Below are 27,626 nucleotides of genomic sequence, written 5' to 3'. Positions count from 1 at the left end.
TCTTGCCCCCGTTCCCCTCTGCAGAGAGCCTCACGTGCATGCACAGGACGCGGAGCCGCACGCAGGCGCTGCGCACTTACTGCCCCACGTTGCGAACATTCCCGCACCTGCCGCAGCGGCCCTGGGGAGCGGCCCCCGCCCCTGCCTTGCCCACTAACGCTCTCGTGCTAATAACGCTCTAGTCTCAGTTCCCACCGGCATCGGGCGTCCCCTCCCCCCACATCCCACCCGCTCAGGGCCGGGGAGAGGCGCGGACCCAGCTGCGCGCGTGCGGCGCGCGAAAACTCAGGGAAAGGCGTCGGTCGGCCGGCCGGCACGCGGGCTGGAACGCAGCGCCGCCGCCCGTCACTCCGGGCCGCTCAGGGTCGGCCCAGCTGCGGGGGAGGGCGCGTCCCTCGGTGAAGGAGACTCGAGGGCAGGAGGCCGCTCGTGCCAGGCGCAGCCGCCCCCTCATGCGCAAGATGCTGCTGGCCGCGCTGTCCCGCGTGCTGCAGGGCCCGGCCGCCGCCGCGAGACCGGTGAGGGGCGCCGTGCTAGGGAAGCGATCCGCGTTTGGGCGGGAGCGGGGCGGGCCCGGCCGCGGGCTCCCCGGCGGGGGTCGGAAGCGGAGCGCGGTTGTAAGTGTGGCTGGAGCAAACTGAGCCCGGGAGCGGGGCCGCCCCGAGGTGCCTCCTTGTGTCTTGCTGCAAATAAAACTAAACTCCCCGCGCGACGGGCCCGCCCGCTGCTGCTGAAACCGGGGGGGGGTGGGGGGCTGATGTCACTCGCATTCCGGAGTCACTGCGCTTTTTAAAGACGTTTAAATGAGAACGCGAAGAACGACGTGATTCACTCTCTGCCTTCTATTAGTTGAAGGGGGATCCCTGGCCCAGAAAGGGGCCCTCCTGAGGGCAGTGTCTGGGTACATGCTGCTACAGTGAGCTTCTCTTTTATAAAATCAGATTGTTGAAGCCAGCAGAGGATGTCCCCCCCGCCCCCGGGGCTCTCTCTTGCAGCTCCAGGCACAATTACCCTTCATGCACGTACACAGGTATACGTAGTAAATTGGAGCATGGGTTTGGTTTATTTAGGTTCACTACAAGTTGAAAATATCTCCTTGAGATCAACTGCCATTTCCTACCTGTCTCTGTTAGCCCTTGCTGCATCACTTTTTGTCTTGCTTCCTAATTCAGGTCAGATCATCAGTGGGTGTAAATGGGTACTCTGTTACACTAGCTGAGTATCTGGTCCTCTTGTCTCAGGCCTGATCTACACTAGAAACTTGTTAGGTTAACTGTGGGGTGAAAATCCACATCTTGGAGCAATGTAGTTAAACCAACCTAAATCCCCAGGCAGACAGTGCTAGGTTGAAGGAAGACTTCTTCCACTGATCTAGCCATTGCCTCTCAGGGAGGTGGATTAGCTACACTAGTGGGAGAATCTCTTCTGTTGGTGTGGATAGTGTCTACACTGAAGCACTACAGCAGTGCAGTTGTGCCGCTGTAGCATTTTAAGTGCAGACGCACTGTCAAACTCTTGCTTAATGCTCTTTTTCTGATTGCTTCATGAATTCTCCGTACCACCACCACTTATTCTTCTTGAGCATTGCAAACTGTCCTCATTCTGTCAGTTTCTGTATGTTCTTCCCAATTATTTTTTTACACACATCCCATCGTGCTCCTGGTACCTTTGGCATAGTCTCCCTCTTTTCATCTGCCAAATCTTGTTTCCTCCTTAGATCTTTGTTCAAAACTCACTTCCAGAGATCCTTTTTAAGTTTTTGATATCAGTCCCCAAGCCTTTCCCTATAACAGCTTGTCTTGTGTCTGTCTTGATTAACTTACTTTGTAAATAGTTCAGGGCACAATATGTCAATACAGATTTGTAAAGTGCAGTATAAGCTTGCAGTGATATGAATATTATCACATGAAATCCTATTAAAACCAGATAGTAGGAGCTGGTCCTGTGTTCCAGTGGCAGAGCAACAATCTTTTTTGGTTTGGGCTCACTAGGAGCTGGGAGCATGTGCTGTTTGACACTGTTTAGTAACTTTCTGTAGTTGAATGAAAAATGTTTTGTTTGTTTTTTGACAGGCTTTGCAGAGTGCTTTGTCCTATCCTATTTAGGTCAGTCCAACCTTTCCTTCACCCAACTTGGGAACTCTTGATAGTGAAGGGAAGTAAGGAACAAAAGTGGGAGTGATCTTTAGGCACTGAGAGGGTTAAGGAAGGCAGGTAGTAGCTTGAGCTTCTTAAGGGCTTGTCTACACTGGCAATTTACAAGCTCAACTTTCTTGCTCAGGGGGTGAAAAAATACTCCCTTGAGCGCAGCAAGTTTCAGCGCTATAAAGTGCCCGTGTAGACAGTGCACCAGTGCTGGGAGCTACGCCCCTCATGGAGGTGGTTTTTGTTTGTTTTGGGTTTTTTTAAGACAATTGAAGTCTTAGGGCTAGTCTACACTGGCAATGCTAAAGCGCTGCTGCGGCAGTTAGTCTACACTGGCAATGCTAAAGCGCTGCTGCGGCAGTGCTTTAACATGGCTTGTGTGCTTGCAGCACAGCGCTGGGAAGAGCTCCTTCCCAGCGCTGTGCTGCAAGCACACAAGCCATGTTAAAGCACTGCCGCAGCAGCGCTTTAGCATTGCCAGTGTAGACTAGCCCTAAGACTTCAATTGTCTTTAGTGCATCTTTTGCCAGATGTACTTAATGGAACAAGAATGTATGAGTTAAAACAGAATATCAATTTAAAACATCAGCAGAGTAATATGCAGAGCAGTTCAATACCGAATGGGTTAATGAAAGGTAAATATTTTGAGACGGAAAAGGGGACTTAATCTTTTCCTGACTGCTAATCTCAGTGATCCTGGGTCTGGGATCAGCCCACAGTAATCTAGTGTAAAATTCCCTCTTCACACTCTCCAGTTGTTTTTAGTGATAAAAAAAAAATAGCTAAACGTAAGGGTTAAAATGAGAATAGGTGGTTGAGAGGGAAAGTTCAAAATGCTAACAAAAATGCTAATTTACAGATACTGTCAAAACATCCTACCACTGTGTGTGTGTGTGTGTGTGTATGTGTGTGTATATATATATATATATATATATATATATATATATATATATATATATATATATATATATATATATATTTTTATCTACTGTTGTTGCATGCATCATCCTAAGGTTACTAAAGACCAGAGAAAAACTGAAAAATAAGAATTTTAATCTGCTTTGTACATTTGACATAATTTTATACAAAGGAAGTTTCAGTTTCCCATGTGTAGTCAACTGTGTGTGTGAACTCAGAAAAATTGTGGAGGAGACCAACCTTTTTTTAAAATTGATTAGATTTCATTTTGGTGATGAGCTTTTAAAAATAACTTTTGAAGTGTTGACACCACATAAAGGGAGTGAATCACAGAAAACATTATTGAACTACTACTGTGAGAATTTACAGGACTTTTTGTCTTGTGCTCTGTTCTTAGGCTGTGTAATTCAGTGTCTAGTACTTGTGCAAATAAATGATATGATGTTACCATATGTGGTCAAATTCTCTTAGTATGCTTTTGGAAAGAAAGCTTTTAAAATAGTTGCTGGGTGAGCTAAAGAGATTCATTCAAAGATGGATTACAATTTGAAACAGATAAGGATGTTCTCTAAATTAAGATTTCCCACATTTCTTCTGTTCATATGATCTAAGAAGTGATCCCACTTCAAGTGTACTAACTTGATTATGAAGACTGTTAGTGTGTATCTTTTTGCTGTTTGTTTTTGTATTTTGAGTGTGAAATTTGTATATCGCAGGAAGCATATAGTCAGACAATTCCCTAATCTTGTACTGGGCTGTTGAAATTTCAGATTATTTTAAGGAAAAGATGTCCCACGCTCAGTGAAATTGCTTTGTTTAATGAAGTTTTATATGAGCTTACATCTTAATGTTATAAGTTTTGAGCCCGACCCTTTTTTCACAACTCGCTTCCATATAGACAAGAGACCCCCAAGTGAGTGAGTGAGACACAACCCACCAACTTTGTGGTGTTGAAACTAATCAGTGAGGAGAATGACTTTTGGCTCTGTTCTCGGTGTGACACTGACCCTCCTCAATATCGCGTGGGAAAAGAGCTTTCCCAGTGACTTTTTGCGCATGGATCTGACACTGGGTGGAAAAAGGCTGGCAAAGCCAGCTTGTGCAGCAGATTGCTTTCCACTCAGTACAGACCTCTGAGGCTCGGTCTACACTAGGAATTTATGCTGGTATAACTGCATCGCTCAGGAGTATGCATTTTCTACACCCCTGAGTGACATAGTTGTACCGAGCTAACTTCTGGTGTAGACAGCACTGTGTTGATAGGAGGGCTTTTCCCATTGACACAGCTACTTGGAGAGGTGGAGTGCCTACGCCAGTTAATAAAAAGCACTCCTATTGGTGTAGGTAATGTCTTCACTAAGCGGTACGTCAGTGCAGCTGCAGCATGGTAAGTGTAGACAAGCCCTGAGACCGATAGAGTGACTTGCTCACTCTTGCATGGTAGGGGCTAATTTGGAGAAGATTTTGGAAGAGAGGCTAAGAAAATTAATGGGTCTGACTTTCATCTTTTCTACATTAGTTTTATACCTTTGTAACTTTGACTTTAGCAGCGTTACTTCTGGTTAACCAGTGAAGGCAAACCAGAATCAGGCCTGCTGTATGGAGAGAGGACATGGGATGGGAGGGGGATTGTCATGGGTAGGAGTTACTTTGACAAAGATGAGGATTTAATAGGTTAAAAATAGAAAGTAAAAGTGATTACTAATACGTAGTTCTAATATAGTATTTTTTATCCAAAGATCTCAAAGCATTTTACAAAAGAGATAAATATAGTTATTCTCATGTTACAGAAGAGGGAAACTGAGACACAGAGGTGAAGTGACTTGCCTAAGGTCATCCAGTAGGCACAGTGGATGAGTGGGCAACATTCTGAGGAGAATAGTAACAGAGACATTTTGTAGACGAAAACTGGCAAGTTGAGGGCTGGGTAGGAATATAACAGGGACAAATGAGCTTAGTGAGCTATTACTTCCTCCTCCTTATTCCACACCACACTGTATTATTACATGTCTGGAAGGCACCAAACACACTTTGGAGCACTACACTAAAATGGTAGATTTTTTTGAATCAGGTTTGTGCTCCTGCTTGGTCTGCAGCCTGGACCAATGAGTTTCGTTTCTGCTTTTTAAACATGCCAGGCTGATTCACCAATCACCAACTTCCAAGATTATGGAATGAGGGCATGAGTAGAAGCAAAGGGAATTCTTTCAACTGTGAATTGCCTTTCCTTTTCCAGTCACTCAATGTCTCTGTTGCAGCTCAATTCTTATGGGTTTTTCCCCCTCATTCTCCTTTCATTGTGTATTGTATACCCCACTAATCTTATGTTTGGAGTTTTTTCCCTGTTGCTTCACTTTATGTTCAGTGTGCTTACAGCCAAATAAAATGTATTAAATGTAAGCTCCATGAAGCAGTTTAAAAATTGATTTCTAGTAAATTTCATTTTGAGAACTCAAAAAACAAATCCCAAAACCCTTTATAAATTATAGCTTTATAGACTGACAGTATAATGGCAGAATGCTACCTCAGGAAGGGAGGAAAGCTCTCTTGCAGAAATCATCTAGCTCCAGGCAGCCAGCAGACACTGCACTGTTGCCATGGCAAACAGGGGATCAGCCTACGGACTCAGCTGGGAGGTTCAGCAGAGGATTGACAAGCAATACGATCCAAAGCTGGAGCAGATCCTCACCCAGTGGATCCTGGCACAGTGTGGGGGCATCCAGCCACCTGAGCCCAGGAAAGAGAAATTCCAGGAGTGGTTGAAAGATGGCACAGTGCTCTGCAAACTCATCAACAGCCTCTATCCAGAGGGCCAGGGGCCTGTTGCCAACACTGATCCCTCGAACAAGGCCTTCAAGCAGATGGAACAGATCTCCCAGTTCTTGCGGGCTGCTGAGCAGTATGGCATTGCACCCGCTGACATCTTCCAGACGGTGTACCTCTGGGAAGGAAAGAACATGGCCTGTGTGCAGAGGACCCTGATGAACCTGAGGGGCTTGGCTGTAACAAAGCAAGATGGGTTGTTTGTTGGAGACCCCAACTGGTTCCCCAAGAAATCCCAGGAGAACCGCCATGACTTCTCTAAAGACAAGCTGAAGGAGGGTCAGAATGTGATTGGGCTGCAGATGGGCACCAACCGGGGTGCATCACAAGCGGGCATGACAGGCTGTGGGATGCCATGCCAGATCCTCTTGGCAGCACTTCCTCTCCACCATCCCTTCCCCCTCCTCTCTAGGGTTTAATATATTTGTCTACAGTCTAGAATATTGGGGAGCGGTGCCTTGAACACCCTCTGCAAATTGCCACAGTGAAACCTGCCAGGGCCTCATGCCCTGAAAGTCTTCATTCAAAGTTCCCCATTCCAGCACCTTGGGGGGGCCCTTGTCCCTGATATTGCCTACTGGGCACAAGACCCAGAACTCCCCTAAACTTACACCCTAGTTCTGTAGGGACCAAACTCCATTGCCATATGGACCAAATGACTGTCTAGACTGATATTGGGACCAATCAAGGCCACCCCCTCCCACCCTTCCATCAAAGCCAAGTGCCAAAGCCATGGCTGCTAGCAGCCAGCCAGATCTCTCCTCCCTGGGGCTTGGGGCTCCTTCTGAAGCAGCAAACTGACTTCTTGCATTCCAGGTACCCAGGCCAGTGGCTCTTGCTGATTTGTCAATAGTCTTAGGACCAAAAATCTCCCTTGCAGGGCTCCATCTAGCTACTCAGCTGTAAGACCTGTTAGCAAGTGTCTTGTTTCTAATCCGGTGCTTGTGCTGCAGAGCTGTCTGTATTCTCTGAGTAACTCCTGTGCTAGTAAGGAAACATGTAACATGATGTCCCAGGCACCAGTATTTGGGATGCGAGCAGAATGCTGTCCAGCTGGGGCTGTGAAGAAAGGGCTGCAATACCTGTGCTGTGCTCTCACCAGGGATGGAGGAGCTAGGAAGTGCGTTGCACCTGGAGCTAGCCCCAGTGTTGTTACAGCAGGGGCTCCATTGTTCCTGGCTGACTTGTGGCTTGACCCTAACCCTAGCTGTCCCAGCAGTGCTGCATGCCCAGCTCTGGAGCTGGGCCGTAGCTGTCACCTGTGCTCTGATTACTCTGACTGTGGAATGTATCTCTGAGGTCACCAATCAGAATAAAGGTCACCCAAATCTTGTTCATATTAAAACTCTGCAGAAGGGAAAGGAGCCTCTATTGAGAGGAAAAATGCCTTTAGGAGAATCTGTAAAGTAAATCTGTAAACAAACTTTTTTTCCCCTTCAGATTATGCGCTCAGTATTAAAGCAGGCGAGAACCAGGCTTTTAACTCTTATGGTGTCCTTCTGTACTGCTGGCATTAGTTCTTGACAATGCATGTTGTCACTGCTTTTGTGAAGATCATTTTAATCAAGAACTGAAATATTAAATACATTTCAGGACACTTAACATTATGAGACTATATTTATTAGCATTTACTTTCAGAATTATAGTCCCTATAGAAGGAAACTTCAGGATTCTTCCCTGAACAACAGGGACTCTAATAAGTTAAAGGGCTATTTGTCATTTTTGTAACTGGAAGTAGCAGACTGCCCTTTCTGGAGGTCAGGAGGTAATCTTTCTCTGGATCTGTCCCCTCTGATGCAGCTTATTTGCCACCTATGATCTTTAAGTCATAAAATCCAGGTGCTGATAGCTAGTTCCTGAATCTACATCAGGGATAGGCAACCTTTGGCACGCAGCTCGCCAGGGAAAGCCCCTTGCAAGCTGATCCAGTTTCTTTACCTGCTGCATCCTCAGGTTTGGCCCATTGCGGCTCCCACGGGCCGCGGTTCGGTGGCCAGCACATCCCTCTGCCTGCACCACTTCCCGCCGCTCTCATTGGCCTGGAACGGTGAACTGCGGCCAGTGGGAGCAGCAATTGGCCGAACGTGCGCACACGGCAGGTAAACAAATGAGCCCGGCTCACTAGAGGTCTTACTCTGGCGAGCAGCATGCTAACGGTTGCCGATCCCTGATCTACATTAAGGCACCCCATTAGAAATGGCCTGGGCTTTCTGGAGTGTTGCACATTTGAGTGCCCAAGCCAGTTCTATTGAGATATCTTAATATAGATTTAGAAACCTAATTTTAGGCTTCCAGGTTTTGAAAATTTGGGTTTTGCTTCTTTTCCCTGAATTTTGTTACTTACACTGATGCAAAGTCAGAGTTAACATACTGCCAATCAAGAGTAGCACTTACATGCACTTCATAAGGTAATGTTTTACATCCACTTTGCACTCCATGTGCACAGGTGTTAAATGACTTCATGAAGTCCAGAGTGGGGAAGATTCAAACCATGAGGCCTTAAAGTACATCCATAAGCAAGAGAAATGACAGTACTCTCTTTTATTTTGCTAGTCTGTTTGCTTATTTTTTCCCTGAATTGCTTTATTACAGCTGTTGACTCTTCTCTCTTTTGTTTCCTCCAATGGCTGCTACTTTAGGGAGCTGTTAGTGAGGTAAGGCACATCACTTCTGTAAAGGTTTGCTTTTAGCCAGTTAGAATTATATACATACATAATCTGCTTTACAAACTTGCTAGCCTTTTTATGCAAACCTAAGCTCCTTGCTCATTGTTAACTTCACGCATAAAATGTTAGAGAGCATTATAGTATTGCTACATTTTACTAATTTAGTCTAATTTTCAGAATTTTTCTTGAATATTTTTAATCTTAGTTGTTTTCTTTTTTCTTTTAATCTGTTACGTTAAAGAAGAGTTAAAAGGATATTGGGGTTTTTAGGTTGCTTCAAAATGTTTATAGTCTGAGGAGAGTTCTTCAGAGTCTAAAAGTGGAGGGTTATTTGTTTTTAGTTTTTAAATTTGTACTCAATTTCTGGGAAAGTAAAACAGAACAATATTTCTTGTTAAGTATGAAAATAGTTCTGTTTTTCTGTAAGTTGATGCCAAGCAACAAACTAACAATAAGTATCCCAAATCCTTGGTTACTGATGTTAATTATCGTGGAGAGATGATTACCAACCCTCAGGCAAACTTGAATTGTTTCTGAAGAAAAATAATTGTATATGTCATCTGCTCCATTCAAAACACTGGGGGGGGAAAGAAACTCAAATGTAAATCAAAACAGGATGAAAGTGCAGCCTCTTCCCACAAGATTTTAAAGAATAAGTAATGAAGAGTGTAAAGAAGTCAGTGTCCTTTCAAATGTAGTGATGGTACTAGTGAATACAGTCATGTAATGTGGATTGTACATGTTATGCCAAATTTTGGTGAATGTGGATGAAAAGTGATGGGCTACGGGATAGAGGAGGAAGAAATGGGATCATATTTAGCTTGCTGATATTCTGTAGACTGGTAGTAACTTTGTAGTATGTTGAAATATAATGTGCTTGAGAGAGACAATATATAACAATGTAGTATTTGTGTATAGACATACATTTATGTATATATAATATAAAATGTTGTGTGTGTATACATTTTTCACAGTCCTGAGCAATGTAGCTAGATCAGTCTAAGTCAGGGATCGGCAACCTTTCAGAAGTGCTGTGCCGAGTCTTCATTTATTCACTCTGATTTAAGGTTTCACGTGCCAGTAACACATTTTAATGTTTTTAGAAGATCTTTCTATAAGTCTACATACAACAATAGTTTAGTTATATATTATAAAGTAAATAAGGTTTTTAAAATGTTTAAGAAACTTCATTTAAAATTAAATTAAAATGCAGAGCACCCTGGACTGGTGGTCAGGACTCGAGCAGTGTGAATGCCACTGAAAATCAGCTCACGTGCCACAGGTTGCCTATCCCTGGCCTAAGTTTTAGGTAGACCGGGCTTAGACTGCAGTTCACTTTGGTTTCTGGTAATTAATTGCTACTTTATTTTTAAATATGAAAAATTTTGCACTCTGACCACCACAATTAGGTCGGCCTAACCCGGGGTGTAGATGTTGTGAGGTGAATGGAAGGATTCTTCCATTAGCGTAGCTGCCACCTCTTAGAGAAGTGGATTAACTGCATTGACTGAAAACCCTGTATGTTGATGTAGGAAGTGTCTACCCCATGGCGCTGCTACAATGTATTTCTGTAGTGTAGACACACCCCATGGACTTTTATTCTAAAAATGTACATGCAGTATACATCCTGGATTAGAATGTTTAACCTGCTCATATTAGGAAAAACGTTAGGATTATAAAATCAGTTAAACAATAGACTAAACTGCCAAGGTAACTTGTAGGATCACAGTCATAACAGACTAGAGTAACCTCCATCTTTTAAGGATTTTTTTTTAAAGTAAAATTGAAAAAAATCCTGTCAATGTGGTATGGGAGGTGAACAACATGATGTGCTATATGACCCTTTCTTGTGACCATATATGTCAGCAGCTTGGCTGAATGAGTTACTGGAATTGCTCTTTTATATAGCTAGATAGCAGCTTGAGCTTTTGGAACCAGAGGTAAAATGTTGTATTCACTATGCTATGTAGACGGTGATTGGATGGATAGATAATCCTGATTTCTGTAGTGTATGTGTGTCGGGGGTGGGGTTCAGCTACATTACGTTGCAACATAACCATCATTTATGAGAGTTACAAAGGAGTGTTGAGTGTGGAATAGCCCCCAAATCCATGCACACTTTATTTTAAAATGTGCTGCCTGTTCTGCTACATTTCCTTCTTGAAGCTTTCTGTGTCTTAGGTCCCTTGCCCTTGTGTTTTCACACTGTTTCCAAGATATGACTATGCTTTTCCGGCTCAATCAATGCTATTCTTTGTTCCTCAACTATCTGCTCCTGTCATTACCTTTCTAAAGCGGGTCTGGGTTGTCTCTAGAAATGAATAATTTTAAATCCCGCCAAGTCATGGGTACTGGTCTAGGGTAGCTGTTAACTTGAAATGGTTAGAGCAGCCTGAATTTCAGAAAACTAGTATTTTTCTTGCTATTCTAATACAGGTGAAATTCACCCCTATGCAGAGGGCCAGGACAAAGCTTATGTCTCACTCAAGCTATGTTCTCGCAGGGTAAATGTCATACAAAAAGACAGCTGCCCTTTGATTTTGATGCTGTTGATTCTTGCAGGATCTTAAGAACTGTTCAGAATCCTTATATTTCCATTATTACTTAGTTATTGATCACGATTGTGAGCTTAAGATGGCACCCAATCTTCTGTTTAAAAAAACTCTAAAAATCAAGTTAGAAAAGGAGGTCTAATATCTGGGGGAGGGTACAAGTTAAAATCCAAACTACTCTCTAATATATGGGAAGATAAACATAATTGGTGAGTTAAACACTTTCCATTAGTATCTGGGAGTACTATATGTGCTACATATAATGGTGACTGATTGTTTAAATGACTGGGGAAATGTTCGTTTTTCCTTGGGATTGTTGTTGACTTCTAAATTTAAATAACATATATTGCTTTTTTTAGGTTTCCCGTGTGGTGGTGGCATCTCGTAACTATGCAGACTTTGCAAGTGAGGCTACATTTGATATTAAGGTAAGGAAGTTTAATATTTCATTTTTGAGAATTAGCATTAAATAGAAGTATTGTTATAGATATTACTACTGTGGATTTCTCTGTAAGAAAAGACATAATTTCTGAATGTTCAGAACCAAACACCGGCACCTGGCAGGAGTTCACAACTGATATTCCCTCAGTGCATGAAAAAAAGTCAAGTTACAAGGCAAGACTAAAAATTGTTGCTGTTTGGGATATTTGAAATGCTAATGTGAGATTCTGAGGTAACTAAAAAACAAAAAATAGCATAAATTATTGAGATGAAAAACCTGAAATATCGTGAATTTAGGACTGGAAGGGACCATCTGAGTCCTGAAGCCCAGTCCCCTGATGTTCAGACAACCCTTAGATATAATCCTTTCATAAACACATCAAGCTCTATCTTAAAATTAGGGAGGCTGTTTACCGCCGCTAATCCTATTGGAATGCAGTTCCAACCTTACTACTCTGATGGCTAGAAACCTTCTAATTACCAGTCTATATTCATGACTAGTTTATACCCATTTATTGTTGTGCCAGCTTTGTCTTTTAGCTTAAATTGCCCTTGAGACATGTACTAAGCATCTGCACGGACTTGTGAGGATGAAGGTCTCCTGTCTTTATACCCAGCATGCCAGCGGGCATTGGATTGACCGGGCCCTTAGTAGTACACAATACCATTGTTCATCTCTTGCCCCTATCAGTGTCGACAGAATCTAAAGTTTGAAGTCAGTGAGTTCTCTTAAGGGGCTCGGTCGTTCTCTCCTATTTGGTTTTCCCTGACAGTCTTCTATCAGAGGAATGGTATTTGCTGCTCCCCATGTGTGACAATCAGGGTCCAAATACCCCAGGGAGAGAACGGAAGGTTTTAATCATTAGTCTCATAGTCGTCATGAGATGTATACAGTTTATACAGTGAATATATATATAGAAAATTGTGGTAGATACTGTGGTGCAACTTCAGCATCACCTCACACCAGGGTGGTGAAGCAATCAGGCAGAGAGGAACTACCTCCTCCGCTATTAGCTTCAAACATGTAGCCATTGCAAGATCCAAGAAAAAACAATGAGGAACCATCAGAGCAAATGGAAATGGCTTGAAACTGAAAAGAAAATCAGTCTTTGAAAACTAAGAAAGGCAGGAGTTTTCCCCACTTTGAATATCTATTGTGAGTAGCAATTGAAGTGGGGTGGGGAGGAAGGCAGACCATTTTAAAATGGAAGTGGTTTGAATTGAAGAGACTGTCTCCCAGGTTCTGTCTCCCATGCTCAAGGCAGGATGCTATCAATGAATACTGGCATAAGCTCCAACTCGGTGGGTGCTCCAGGGCTGGAGCACCCACGGGGGGAAAAAAAGCGGGTGCTTAGCACCCACCAGCAGCCAGCTCTGTCTCTTCTCCCTCCTCCCTCCGTTCGCTGATCAACTCCTCTCCCTCCCTCCCAGTGCCTTCTCCCTGCCACAGTCAGCTGTTCCAGCAGAGCCAGGGCGGAAAGAGGAGGCTGGGAGTGGGGCCTTGGGGAAAGGGGTGGAGTGAGGGTTGGGGCAAAGCTGGGGCAAGGAGGAAGCCGTTGCCTGTGAATACTGGATCCCCCTTATAGTTAGGGGGTAAGCTGGGAAACTTTTAAGGCAATATGTAACTCCTATTAGAAAAGGGATTTTATTCAATAGGAAGGTGCACAGCCTGTGGTTGTCTTTGTTTATTTTCATACCAAGCAGGTCTCTGTTGTGCAAACTGTGTGGAGCGTGTGTTCCAAAATAAACTGGTATCTGAAGGACTGGCTTCATGTCTTCAGGGCTGATGGCTCAGATTTGAAAAATCCAAGTATCTGGTAGTTAAGAACTTGGGATGGACATATTTAGGGAGACTTGGGACTGGAAGGGCTGGCATCACCGTGCAAAGAGTAATCGGGATGGTGAGAGCTAGGGTGAAATCTTATGCTTGTGGGCTGGCTGCTGGTGTCAGAGATCCGAACCATGGCTGCACAGCACCAAGGCATCCAAAGGGCAGGCAGTAGCCTGGTCTGGGTGGACCCCAAAATGTCACACCATAGCAGAAGCCATGGGTTCCATTTCCCAACACGCAGGCTTTCCCTCAGGTCTCTGTGGATTCTGGGGAACATGCAAGAGGGAGTGGGGCATCCTCTGTAATTGTTTGATTTGCTGCAGCCCCTGCAGAATGTGTTCCCTATGCCTCTAGCTACTCCAGGAAGAAAAGGTTGTTCTGGAGCACAGAGAGGGGAAAACAGTTTCAGTTACTTCAGACTCCATCTGTGATAATTTATGCTCACTTCCTGTTCAGGTTTTGGGAAGTACCCACTTCCTGCTCATCCAGACTGGTGGAAGAAGAACCACACAGAATCTTCCTGCATGGTATAAGGGTGGGGGAGTGCAGTATGTTGCACAGGTGGTGTCCCTTTTAGCAGGCAAAGGGAAATCCTGCACAAAAGGCCCTCTATGTGCTGGTTTATAGAATAAGACCTGGTCCTATTGTGATGGGGTCCCCGGGGTGCAACCTGGACTGTGGGACTGCTGAGCCCTCAAACCCACCAACCTGGCTCGCCTCCTACACTGTGTTGCTCATGTCAAGCTACAGACCTCTGACAGGCACTGCACTTACACAGCCATCTACAGGCAGGGACACACCCAACTGAGTTACATGAATGATCTCCCAGCCACTCGTGAACCATCAATAGAGAGGCTCCAGCCAATCCCCCCCAGCTTCCCAGCCTTGCACCCCAGAACTATACCATCTTGCACTTGTCAGAAGCCTGACCAGTGTAAGTTAATTACTTAGTTCACCACTTCTTCATAGGAAAGTGAACATGCACCAGCCTTTGACCTGAGCAGATTTCCCAAGCACTTTAGACAAACTCACTAGTAAGGATAAAACATTAACAGAAAGATAGATTTTAAGTGATTATAAGTGGTAGGCATAAAAGAGATAGTTACCTTAAGAAATAAAAATAGAAACATGCATTCTAAATCCTAAACTTACAAAATGATATCTCTCAAGGCATAGTTTGTATAAAACATCATAATATCACAGTGGTGAATATGGCGGTTCCAGGGTGCTACTTTGAGGTACAGAGTGTCACACCTGTGTTGCTAGCCATTATGGTTTTTAGATTAGATGGTCTTTGGAACGTGACTTGTGAAGCAGTGCTGTCTTCCTAAGTCTGCTGATAGAATAGTTGGGTCAGCTGCTTCCTGGTGTAAGCCTACTGGTGTCAGTGGATTGGCATTGGAGATGAAACTGTTATAATAGCTGTGGGGTGCAAAATGCTGCCATCCTCTGAAAAGGAATAGCCCTACTAAAGGACTGGGTATCTAAGTCCCCTCTAAGCTGCGTGGCCACGCAGCTGGCTATAAAGGTCCCTGCAGTCACACAGCCAAAGCAGCCTGGAAGTGGTACGGGCTGGACAGGGAAGGGAGCAAGTTGGGTTGTGCAGGGCTACCGGCGAGTAGAGGCACTTCTCCCCCGGCCCCGGAGCTGCTGCAGGCGGGGAGATGGTTAGGGGGAGTCCTCTCCTTCCACTGCTGCCCTGGGGCAGCCTGCACCGAAAACCCTCATTCACAGCCCCACCCCAGAGCCCACACCCCAACTGTCTGCCCCAGCCCTGAGCCCCCTCCCACACCCCAAACCATTCATCACCAGCCCCACCTCAGAGCTTCAACTCGACTCATCTAGATATTTGCCTAATTTTACAACAGGCTACATAAAAAGCACTAGTGAAGTTAGTACAAACTAAATTTCATACAGACAATGACTTGTTTATACTACTCTATATACTGTACACTGAAATGCAAGTTCAATATTTCTGTTCCAGTTGATTTATTTTATAATTACATGGTAGTAATGAGAAAGTAAGTAATTTTTCAGTAATAGTGTTCTGAGACACTTTTTTTGTATTTTTATGTCTGAGTTTGTAAGCAAATAGATTTTACGTTAAGTGAAACTTGGGGATAACGCAAGACAAATCAGACTCCTGAAATGGGTAAAGTAGTCTGGGAAAGTTTGAGAACCATTGGTTTAGTCATAAATATTCAGGTTTTACTATTCAATAACTATCTGAAACTTGAACTTCATAAATTAAAATATTGGATTTTTAGTGCTGAGATGGCAAACAGGAACATTTACCTTATTGAAATACCTCCTTGACTGTTTCTTTAGAAATGTGATCTCCATCGTCTGGAAGAGGGCCCTCCTGTTACAGCAGTGCTGACTCGGGAGGAGGGACTCCATTACTACAAGACTATGCAGACAATTCGGCGCATGGAACTGAAGTCAGACCAACTGTATAAACAGAAGATTATTCGTGGCTTCTGCCACTTATATGATGGTCAGGTGAGTGACAGGTCCAGAGAGTTCATAAAAAAGGGTGGATTCTTTGTGTGTTGCATTATTTAATGTAGGGGTTTGAATGAAGAGGGAGCTAAGTTTAGAAGCATATATCATTGGTAAATATCTTAGTCTTAAAGCATAGCTGGATCACAGACTCCCCTTTTCTTTCAACATATGTATAAACCAAAACTTGGTCTATTTTTCCCTTATTTAAAAAGACAAACAGAAAGCCCACATTAGATCGTATGTGCCCCAGCTAATGAGGTAGGAAGAAGATCTGCCTGTAGCTTCCTCGGGGCAGCAGCAGCAAGGGAGAAAGCAGGAAGCTGCTGAAGATGGGCACAGGGAACCAGCATCTGCAATGTTCGGTTTACAGCTAATGAGGTGGTGTAGGCAGGGCTGGGGTTGCCTGCTTCCTCCATATCAAGCTTCCCAGATGTCCTTTGGGAAGGCTGGGGCAAAAGACCTTTGGCCTCTAAAATAGTATCTGCCAGCAGGGAAAGAACTTTAGGGATGTCTGTGGCCTAGTTTTTGCTGCCTGTCCTTTTCCCCCCTTTTTGAGGGTGTGGTGCAAAATCCCCTCTTCTGTAAGAGGGCTGGTGATACTTGTCTACCCCGCTCGCTGATCATGGGGAATGGAAAGGTCAGTCATGGTGAGCATCGGAAGAGCGGTGCTTAAGTGGTTGACCATACGGGCAGTGACAGTGGTCTGTAAGCTTTCCTAGTTTTTCACCTTCCTTGACCTAATCATCAATCTCCTCCTATGCTGGTTTTGATTATTTTGGAGCTGCAGATTGCTGTAGTCCAGTGACGCTCAAAGGACCTAGCTCCAACCCCATATGTCAAGCATATGTCTCCTTTGAGGTGCAGGGCAGTCAACTGTACCTGCTGCCCTCCATTGCTACAGGTCTTCTAAGTATGGATGGGGACCTTGGCCCCCAGCCTCAAGAGCTGGCTAGAGGAGTCTCATGTTTTGTCCCCTGTTGTCAGACTTATTTTTCCTTTACAACAGGAAGCGTGCTGTGTTGGACTTGAAGCTGCTATAAAACCAACAGATCACTTGATAACAGCATACCGGGCTCATGGCTATGCCTACACACGCGGAACTCCTGTCCGAGAGATCCTTGCTGAGCTTACAGGTTCATGTTGAATAAGATGGGGAGTCAGGCACTGCTGTACTTAGCTTGCATCAGAATTTCCAGATGACATCTAAAGCAGTGCTACTCCGACTGAGCGCGCGAGCCGCAAGAGGCTCTTCAGTGTGTCTCCTAGCTCTTGGCAGCACATGATATTAAAACACCGTGTGATTTAATTATTAACCAGTCAAGATGCTTTTACTATGTTATTAACCCGTTGTAGTGGATAAAATAATAATACGTAGTCATTTTGCTGTGAGGATAATATATATAAAAAACTAAATATTTCTTGTCATACTGTTTAAATATATATAGTACTGTAGTAAATGAAACTGTGAATTTATACTGCTGTGGCTCTTTTGGGTAATGTTGATTGTTAGTGTGGTTCCTGAACCTCTGAGGTCTGAGGATCGCTGATCTAAACTGACTGTGACATACTAAATAAATTGGGACATGGGATGTCGCACAGCAATATGGCAAAGTAAATCATCAGTATTCTGTGACCTCTCCCAATGTCTCACAATAAAATCCCAAGGGAACTTTAATACTCAGATACTTCTCATGACTTGGAGTAACACAAAATGCTGTTCCTTTCAGTTTACACCACTTCTGAAAGCTTTGCTGGATATCATAGACTCTGTCTACATGAGCATTATCTAGAAGCGTTTCTTGCTACAGTAGCTTTATTATTATTTGGGCTATGGGTCCCATCTAAACTATGCTTTTGGTGGATCTTATTTATTCATGATAGGGCTTGACACCCTCCAGTTTTGTAGTTTGGATGGTTCTGATCTTGAGCTGTACTGCTATCTGGGTCTTTACTGGAGTTGGAGCACAGCATCGCTTCACCTGTAATGCACAACTGAATTGTGTCAGGGATGACCTGGTTACACGAGGGTACTCTTGTTATGATAATTGCTACAGTGAAGCTGAGATGATAGATTAGACTGGTCAGGAAAACCCAGGTTAGAGCCTTTCTCGCAGGAACCATATTTACCCAAGGTTGTGACTAACAGTGTTTCTCTGCTGTAGCTTACAGCATGTATCAGAGGTATATGGGTGGGGTGGGTGGGATTGTCTGAACACAAGTAAGATCTACTTCCTCTATAATCCTAAAATATTATAGAATGATGGGACTCTTCCAGTAGATGTTTGTTTTTTCATTTCTCTCACTAATCTCATTTCGTGTTTACTTTGATGCTAGTTGTAATTGTTGCACTGTTTTCTTCTGTTCTCCGTTTGTAGCTACCTATTGTGTCCTGTCAGATACTTAAAATGTAACCTCTTTTCATTATATGCTTACACATATAGGTCGAAAAGGAGGATGTGCTAAGGGAAAAGGAGGATCAATGCACATGTATGCCCAGAACTTCTATGGTGGCAATGGCATTGTTGGTGCTCAGGTACTATGATACAGTATGCAAATGTCTAGCATTTTAAAATCAAATTAAATCTCACTTAGATTCTGTGCCAGCATCACCTTTCTTGCTATGGGCCTGCCTACAGCAATTATTGCTATATGTGACCATAGTCTAAATTGGTTTCCACTTAATTTTGATTTACAAATCAAAACATATAGTTGAATCTAACAGAGATTAAACTATTGATATTATTTAATGTTATGTGAAAACTAGAGTTTAGATTGTAACAGGAATCAAGTTTTATGGAAATGAGTTAGCAGCCTTTGTAGCTATACTTTCCATTAGTAATTGCATATATTTACAAAAGTTAATTTTTATAGTTCACAGCTGTGTGTCTCCAACTATTCCAAATGTTGCTCCAAATGTTTGACTTGTTAAATCTGTTTTATAATTCACTATAGGTTCCTCTTGGAGCTGGGATTGCCTTGGCCTGTAAGTACTTTGGCAAAGATGAGATCTGTCTGACTTTATATGGAGATGGTGCTGCCAATCAAGTAAGCTTTCTTGATTTAAATGTGTGTAGTAAGAGTTGTCCTACTTTTGCCCTATTGACATTCGTTTCAATCACTTTGTGACTTGTATGTGGAAGTCAGTAAGTTTGGCAGTTGTAATGAGGGGAGGGTTTTATAACGTGGCTAAGAGCCAGACATGTCATATCTGACAACTGCTCAGGAATCTATAACTTTTGGTCCCTATTAGGCTGCTGCTCTGTCTAATCACTCGACATACTTTAGGCATTCACACTGATTGAATTATAAAAATATTTTAGAGCTTGGAAAATTTTAAGTTTGGAAAGCTTATAAATTAGGGGATTAGGCTTGCTTTCCAAAGGTAGATCTGAAAGACAAGAGAAGGGGGGGTGGTGGAGGAAGTCTTCACCCTAGTAGTTCTTTACATACCAGAAATGCAAAGGATCCTGGAATTCCTACCAGGGTCTCAAATATGCTTGGGAGCACATCTTTCACTTAAACTTATTGCTAGTCAGTGCCGCCTTATAATTTTGAAGCACCATAGTCCCCACCACTCCTCGCATTTGGAGCTCTCTTCCCCTCCAGGAAGTTGTGAGGGAGTGGGGCCAGGTCTTCACTATTCTAGCCCTCTCAAGTGATGTGGGGAGATGTCTTTGCATACTCTGGACCTGCGCTGTGAACAGCTTTCAGTGCCTGCCTCTGCTGTTGCTCATGGCTTTCCTAAGTAGGAGATGCATGACATTGATGTGATTCTTGAGTTTCTCTGCTGTCAAGAGTTCTCAAGTGCAGCACAAACTGACTAGTGGTGTTAATTTCATTCTGACTTTGCTCTGTTGGTGCTTGGAAAAATCCATGAGCAGTAGCAGACACAATAAACTGGTCTTCCTGAAGACCTGGGGTGGGGAATAGCACCTCATCAGCTTGTATTTGATTCTTGTATGAAAGGTTATTTACTACTGACAGCATTCTGCACCAAAATATTAATTCTGTGTAAAGTGTTTAAAATTCTGCAAATATTATTTGTCAAATGTGGAGGCTCCATCATGGCACTGGGGAGCACAGGCCACTGGCTGCACAGAGGTGGAAGATCACTGGGCAGCTCCCTCCAAGGACACAGACTCAGTGGTGAGGCTGCACCCAACCCTGTCACAGCGCAAGGACCAGGCCTGCCCCAGAAACACTCTAGGGCCCTGTCCCTCCATGCCATATGCACCAGGTGTGGGCGGGCAGGCTCAGCAAGGCAGGATCCAAGTGTGGAGGGGCTTAGTATGAGGGAATCCAGGTGTGGGTTGAGAGGGTTCTGTGTGGGGCAATCTGGGTGCAGGGGGGATCTGAATTCACAGGGGCTTGTTGAGTTCTGGGTGCAACAATAATGGGACTCTGCAGGGGGGTCCAGGTGAAGGTGGTTGGGACTCAGTAGGGTGGGGATCTGGGTCTGGGTGGCTAGTTGAGGTGGTCCGGGTGCAGGGAGGAAGTGAGGCTAGGATGACCAGACAGCAAGTGTGAAAAATTGGAACAGGAGGTGGGGGGTAATAGGTGCCTATATAAGAAAAATCCCAAAAACTGGGACCGTCTCTATAAAATTGGGACATCTGGTCACCCTAAGTGAGGCTCAGCAGGAGGGTCTGAGTATGAGGATGCACAGGGTGGGTAGTTGGGGGAGCAGTTCCATGTAGAGTGATCCCTCCCTCTGCAGCTGAGGAGTAATGGGCGCAGGAAGCAGGCTGAGGGAGGAGTTTGCAGAGCTTCCTACAGCTGGGAAAGAAATCTGGGATTGGGTCTGATACAGCCCCAGATGCCATGCAGAGGAAGTCCTGTGTCCCTTGTCACAGGGTAGGAGCCACCAGCCAGGTCTTCCCCAGCCCCACCTCTTGCCCCACAGTGATTTACCTCTCTGCTGGCTGCCCTGGGCATCCAAAACATACTGCTCTTGTAGCTTTCCTTTGCTTCCCCAGCTGAAAGTCATTTTTCTGTGGGGAAGCAAACAAATCTACAGGGTAACGTACATTCTGTGCATGCGCTGTGGCGCAGAATTCCCCCAGGAGAAGGTTCTTTTACCAATAAGGGCTAGAAACTTAACTATAGCAACTTCTACAAAAATCTGTGCTTTAAATCTCCTCTCCCCACAGCTATGGAAGCCATCCCAGTTTCCACTAGCAAATGGAATTCTCCAGTGATAACCTTTTCCGTGACCTCTACTTGCATATAGTTGATACAACAGTGTTGTTGGAACTTTCTTTATTTAACTGAAGTAGAACTGTAGCATGTTACATGTGTAGTCCAACATTGCTTTTATTAATGTAATTTTCAAATTTTCTGTTGAAAATATTTTTGTGTTGTGAACTCTTTGGTGCACCAGTTTATCCTGAATGTTGCTATCTAGTGGTTAAGGATAATACTTCTTAATGGGAGAGTATTTTATTACATGCAGGTTAAGATGAAAAGTAGATCTTCAACCCTATGATCTTCTTCTTTCAAGACTGAACTGACTCAGAATTTGACTTCACGATCAGAGTCAAATACTAGCCAGACCTTTGGTGGAAGTGAAAGAACCCCTGTAGGCCTTGATACTTATAACTTAAAGAATCCAAAGAGGGACTCAACTTACATGTTACTGTTTTTCTTCCAGGGTCAGATATTTGAAACATATAATATGGCAGCCTTGTGGAAGCTGCCATGCATTTTCATCTGTGAGAACAACAGGTATGGAATGGGTACTTCAGTAGAGAGAGCTGCAGCCAGCACTGACTACTACAAAAGAGGAGACTACATTCCAGGGATAAGAGTGAGAACAGTTTCCATCTTTTCCATATTTATAATGGAGCAGATGATTAGATATCATGAATTCATACTGAATCTATGGGAATACTTAAATTGATGTTCACACTCTGAAGTCTGTTCCACTCTAATCTAATTAAAAAGCTTTTCTGTTAACAGGTGGATGGTATGGATATTCTCTGCGTGAGAGAGGCAACAAAGTTTGCAGCTGAACACTGTAGATCTGGAAAAGTAAGTTACTCAATATCAGTCCTTTACCAGGGATAAGGGAATTATTTTGTGCTATATTGTTCTCACATACAAAATCTCATACCAACCCAATACTCTGCAGTTAAATTTATTTTTGAAATTCTCTTTGTATCTCTTTTTCTCAATTAAGGAAAGTTTCAGTATCAAACATATATTTATATAATATTTATTTCTCTCAGTTTTATAGAAATGGATTGTCTAAATATCTTTTACCAAAATGTATTGACTTAAGTAAAAAGATCATATTAAAACTGAAAAGCATATATTTTCATCCATTTTATGTCTTCTGCTGAGAGGATTTCTGAGTATGCTTTAAACATTTTATTTACCAATTAAAGGGTGGGGGAAGAGTAACAATCCTGCTGTATTTGCAACAAATATAAAATAACTGAAGTAAATCTTTGTGAGGTCATGTTGGGAGAGGAAAACTGTAAAAAGGCATATACAGTAATTTGCATTAACTCAGACATGATATAAAATGACAATGCAGATCTTCTGTATTGGAATGTTTGTTCCACTTCATCTACAACTTTAGAACCACTTATGAAGTGCATGAATTTATTTTTGAATACTGTTTTTGACACTAGAAGTGTTCTGGCATAGAGACCTAATCAGTACTGGTAGAGCAAGGTCAACTCTATTACAGTCTTGAAAGAGAAGGACAATTTTATGCAATTGAAACTTGCTGAATAATGGTGGACTGACATCTGAAGCTGTGAAGCTATGCTGTTTTAAATACATGAGAACAAGCTGCCAAGTGAAGTTATTGAATTGCCTTCACAAAACATATATCCAAGGTTCTTCTTGAAACCCATCTAGGAATAGTTTCAGGATAATGAAATATTTCTTGTCCATGTTGCAAGAGATCATGTGTAATACAAAGAGTGAATTTGGAAAGGTGGTTTAGGCAAGCATTGGTGTTGTCTCATTCAAACACAAAATGAGAGCTGAGGCGAGTGGGTAATGCCTGAATCTGTAGTGTATGCTATTGTTGCTCTTTAGGCTTATGAAAACAACCATAAACTATTTATTTTTTCAGGGTCCTATATTGATGGAGTTACAGACCTATCGTTATCACGGACACAGTATGAGTGACCCCGGAATAAGGTACAGTAAAAAGGATTGTGTGAACTTACTCTATTGGGTAATCTACACACAAGGTCTAGTGAGTGGTAGATAAGATGGTAGTAATGTTTCCCTCTTTCTCTGTACCTGCACACTCAAACCAAAAAATTTAGAAATGTGGATACCTTGCTGAAATCCACCTTTTAGGCATGTATACAAAATTAAGATTGAAATCTTGCTTATGAGAATCAATATCCCCTTGCCTAATAACATCACCAATGCTATACTGTATCTCTTAATAGGTTTATATTGCACACATCACAGTAATGTCAGACTTAATATCTCTTTCAGTTGCTTTGACTCATAATACTTCAAAGTGGCATAAGTCCTAATGTTAGATATATTTTTCAAAGATTTTACATTCCGTAAGATCATATTTATTCTGCACCAACAAATTCCTTTTCCCACTATTTATGTAAGCTTTAACTGAAAAACAGCTCTGGTGCATGCTTTCAATGAAGGTGTTGGTTGTCCTTTGGTAGAGAAATTAAAGTAACGGTATTTTAATTTGGAATGAAAAATTCCATTTTAGTATTCTGTGTAGTTTTCATCCTTAGTGCACTAGCTCTATGCCAAGTGTTTTTAAACACGTTGGGGACTGATCAGTGTGCTAGAGTTTCCATGTGGATTCTGTATTTCAGGAAGGATATTTTCTAGCTGCTGGAAAACAAGGTCAGGTGATGAGAATTTCTAGGAGGTGGTGGTCCTGTTACACTGTTCATTCTATTTGTGTGTGATTATATTTGATTTTAGTCCCTGAAAGCTAGCTGTCAGTTTCTTCAGTGATCAAACAATTTTTTGATTCACAGCTGAGTATAAGAGCAGGATTCTGTTCTTCCTTGTGCTTCATCTTTTAAGATTTTTTTTCCTGAGTTCTAACAAGTTACACCTGCGTGATCTAAAGGCATGTCTACACTTACTGGTAGATTAGCACTGCTGCAATTGATGCAGCATTGATTTAGTGGGTCTGGTGAAGACATGCTAAATCGATGGGAGAGCACTCTCCCATCAATTTGTATAGTCCACCTCCCTGAGAAGCGTAAGGGAAGTCAATGGGAGACGCTCTCTCATTGACACAGCGCAGTGTAGCCACTGTGGTAGTGGACCTAACTATGTCAACTTGGTAACTGAAGTTGCGTAAGTTAAGTTGATTTACCGCGGTAGTGTAGACCAGCCCTCAGAGAGCATAACTTGAAAATAATGGAGTTGCATGTGTATCAGTGGAGGATTAGTTTTCCTGCAGATAGTTTTTGCTGGTTGTTATGTGAGAAAAGGAAAGACTCTGAACTCAGTTTAGGGGGCCAGTGAAGACAGTTGGAAAAATTTTTCCAACCAAACTGAGCACTAAGTCTGAATTTTCAGAAAGTTCTGTTCAACTTGAAAAGGGAGGTAATGGAAGCCTATAAGTGCAGTCACTTAAACCTAGAGGAGAGATGATACTGTAGGGAGCAGTCCTCTAGTGGCTAGGACATGAGATGGCTTTAAGTATTTTTAATTTCTAACTTTAGGCACTGCCTAATAGAAGTATATTCTCTCCAAGCTTAAATTCCTCATCATCTGACGGAGATTAATTCATTAACACATCCCTTGTGAGAAAGAGAAATATCCCTTTTAGAGAGTAAGTAAGTCACTTGCCCAGTCACACACAGTCTAGCAGAATGGGAGTTGGATCCAGATCTCCCAGCGCAATCATTGTATTAGCCTTCACACCAATAACTACTCTTCACCTTATTTCAGTGGCAAATTAACTGTCTTCATTAAAATTTTTGCTGTGTGTCAGTGGGTAATGACAACTCATATGTCTGGGTGGTAGTGTGTGGAACTTACTTATATAATGCATGTCTTTCCTTACTGCCACAGCTATCGTACTAGGGAAGAAATTCAAGAAGTCAGAAGCAAAAGTGACCCTATTACTCTGCTGAAGGACAGAATGCTTAACAACAGTCTTTCTAGTGTCGAGGAACTGAAGGTATTAAGTGATATTTTTCAGACTACTCTTGGTGATAACCTGTTAAGGTGTGAAAGAGCCCTGTGATAGTGCTGCGAATAGTTCCCCCTCAGCCTGCATAAGTGCTATTGGTGAGCAATAAGGGACTAATGAAAATATTCATTGTTTTCCTATTTAAACAAAAGGAGTCTAATAACTTTAACAGAGACAAAACTGAATACAAGTGAAGTTGCACTTTACTGCATGTGTTCTGAACAACAGAATTTAGGGCAGTACTTCTCTTTGCAAACTTTTGAGTGACAGCTCTTGGAGGGGAGAAGTTTTTGTCACCTGGGAATTGTATTTTAAAAGACCCACTACTTGGTGCATTTAAAAACATTTTTTTTTTAATTAGGCTATTTTGAAAGCCCCAGGGATAAATCACTGCTACTAGGGATTAACTCCAAAGCTGTCATCCCCATTCCCTTTCAGTTTGGTGGTGGCAGGTCCCAGAAAATCCTCTATAACATCTCTACCCAAGTGTCTCAAAGATTATGCTACAGCTGTGTTAAACTCGTTCTGCAGTTCTTTTCAGTTTCTGCTGTTTATTGAGATTAGCTAATTCAAAGAAGAAAAATCTTAACAAATTTGGCAAGAGGCACAGGCCAGTTAAAAAGATGAAATCTTTAACATCTTAATATGTAACCAGACCTGAAAAAGAGGAAATGTACAATATGCATGTTAATTACAGCTGTAGCTCTTTTCCTTTAAGTTGTATGTAGGTTTGAGTCTACAAAATAGAAGCACTTAAAGTTCTGTTCTTTATTGGAAACTGAACTGACGTGCAAAATTGTAACAATAGAATGCCACACTATTTGATCATAGTGCTTCCCTGTAAAAGTAAATGGGATCAGCCAGCTATACACACTTTCATTTTCTGCCTGGTTCATAGAAAGGTGGTTTTATTTTACCTTCTGAAGGCAATTTATGTATAAGAGCTCTTTCCTTATTCTGGTCCAATCCCAGCCCTTGGAATGTGAGCATATGCCAACTCTGAGGTGTTCCATCGGTGCATTATAAATTTCATGATGAGGGAGTTATTTTGTTTTTAATTTGCATCCTTTAAATAGGCCTGGAAGGATTAAATGTTGATAACCATCTGTTTAACCACACACAGCCATGAAAAAAATATTTCCATTGAAGTTTACAGAAAGGCAAAGTAAGAAAAGTTCTGCTTAAGAATTAACTTATTTAGGGATATTTACTTTATAGATTTTGATGTGATACAGACATTGAGATTCAAAAAGTTAAAACTTTGTCATTAAATAATTGTCTGACCCCCTCCCCCTTAATTTTCCACAGCTCTGAAAATTTAAATTGGAGGGGAGCTTAATCATTGCTATTGTATAGTGCACTTAAAAAATATAAATTCTGTCAAGCTCATCTTGTGACTCTACTAATAGTCATACTAAACAAGTCACTGGAACATAACTAGTGGTAATTCTGGAGAAAAGTTCGACTTCTGCTAGTTTATTAATTCTCAGTGTCCTGCATGTGATTAAAAAGTAATTTACCTAACTGAGGTTAATGATTGCAGTACAGTCATTTGGTGCTGTGGGGAGGAGTTAGTTGCCAGAGTTCACTGACCCCTCAGGAAATGGCTTATTATTCCCTGCTTGAGTATTTTGTATGCTTAACTAACAGGTAAAGTTTGCAAAAGATCTCTCCACATGTGTCTGGCAGTCAGCAGCTGTAATGGAAGGGGATAGCGTGATCATGATCCCTATGGAATGACAAATGACCTTTGGTCTTGAAGTTTAATTTTAACTTATTAGGCACTTGAAGCTCCCATGTTTGCACTTTGGCCAAATCTTGCAGTTCTTAGTCAGGCAAATGTAGTTCCTATTGAATGTCACTAGAAGTTTGCCTGAATGTGGATCTTCTGATGTAACTCATCTCACTCTACATTAGTTGCTGAAATGAGGAAGTCCAGCAATGGGCAGTAACTGGTCCATCTGCCACACCCTTTTATACAAACAGACCAACATTGGTTTTAAGACTGTCACAGCCTCACTTGTCTTCTGTGTTTTAGGAGATTGATGTGGAAGTAAGGAAGGAAATTGAGGAGGCAGCTCAGTTTGCTACCACTGATCCAGAACCACCATTAGAAGAATTATGCTACCATATCTACAAAAATGAGCCACCCTTTGAAGTACGTGGCCCCAGTCAGTGGATCAAATACAAGTCTGTTGGCTAAACTGAATGCAATTTACTCCAGCAGCCTGTTACATTATGGCCTTCTTGTGGGGGATTAAATTTTGTATTCATTGTAAGAACAAACTGTTCGTATTTAAGGTAGGTTTGTTTGGAAGAATAAAAATTGCTTTCAGCCAAAAACAGCTAAACATTATGTAGAAGAATGCACGAACCCAGGGATAAGGAGCTGAATTAGGATAAAGCAATGGTTATTTAAATTGCTATAAATTTGCTTCAGTGCATTGTTTTGGATTGCTTTACTTATGCAAGTTACTCCTCTAAATGTTTTGAATAAAAATCATGTTCTGTACAGTATATAAATATATTAAATGTCACACTAAAGTGGTCTACTGTGCCTGTTTGCTTTGGGTATGAAATCAGAGGCTTGTC

The 27,626-nt window shown here is 42.4% G+C and overlaps 1 protein-coding gene and 1 pseudogene across 2 annotated transcripts; both read left to right on the top strand.

Moving 5' to 3' along the window:
* Positions 1-372: 372 nt before the first annotated feature.
* On the top strand, positions 373-27,578 carry PDHA1 (pyruvate dehydrogenase E1 subunit alpha 1). 2 transcript variants are annotated; one of them, XM_032777974.1, is made up of 12 exons: positions 385-518; positions 8,525-8,539; positions 11,463-11,531; positions 15,704-15,877; positions 16,887-17,013; positions 18,322-18,413; positions 18,833-18,925; positions 21,531-21,686; positions 21,839-21,910; positions 22,968-23,035; positions 24,914-25,022; positions 27,073-27,578. In XM_032777974.1, exons 1-12 carry the CDS (start codon positions 453-455, stop codon positions 27,235-27,237), a joined length of 1,206 nt encoding a protein of 401 aa, XP_032633865.1. In that variant the 5' UTR covers positions 385-452; the 3' UTR covers positions 27,238-27,578. The 2 variants fall into 2 exon arrangements, with proteins under 2 accessions (XP_032633866.1, XP_032633865.1); XM_032777975.2 differs by lacking the exon at positions 8,525-8,539 and having other exon boundaries at positions 373-518.
* Positions 5,619-6,962, top strand: LOC116823445 (transgelin-2 pseudogene; annotated as a pseudogene).
* Positions 27,579-27,626: the final 48 nt, after the last annotated feature.

This window comes from Chelonoidis abingdonii, chromosome 1 (assembly GCF_003597395.2).
Source record: "Chelonoidis abingdonii isolate Lonesome George chromosome 1, CheloAbing_2.0, whole genome shotgun sequence".
In the NCBI taxonomy this organism is placed as follows: Eukaryota; Metazoa; Chordata; order Testudines; family Testudinidae; genus Chelonoidis; species Chelonoidis abingdonii.
Note: the sequence above shows the minus strand (reverse complement) of the source record. Positions and strands in the feature narration are given on the sequence as shown.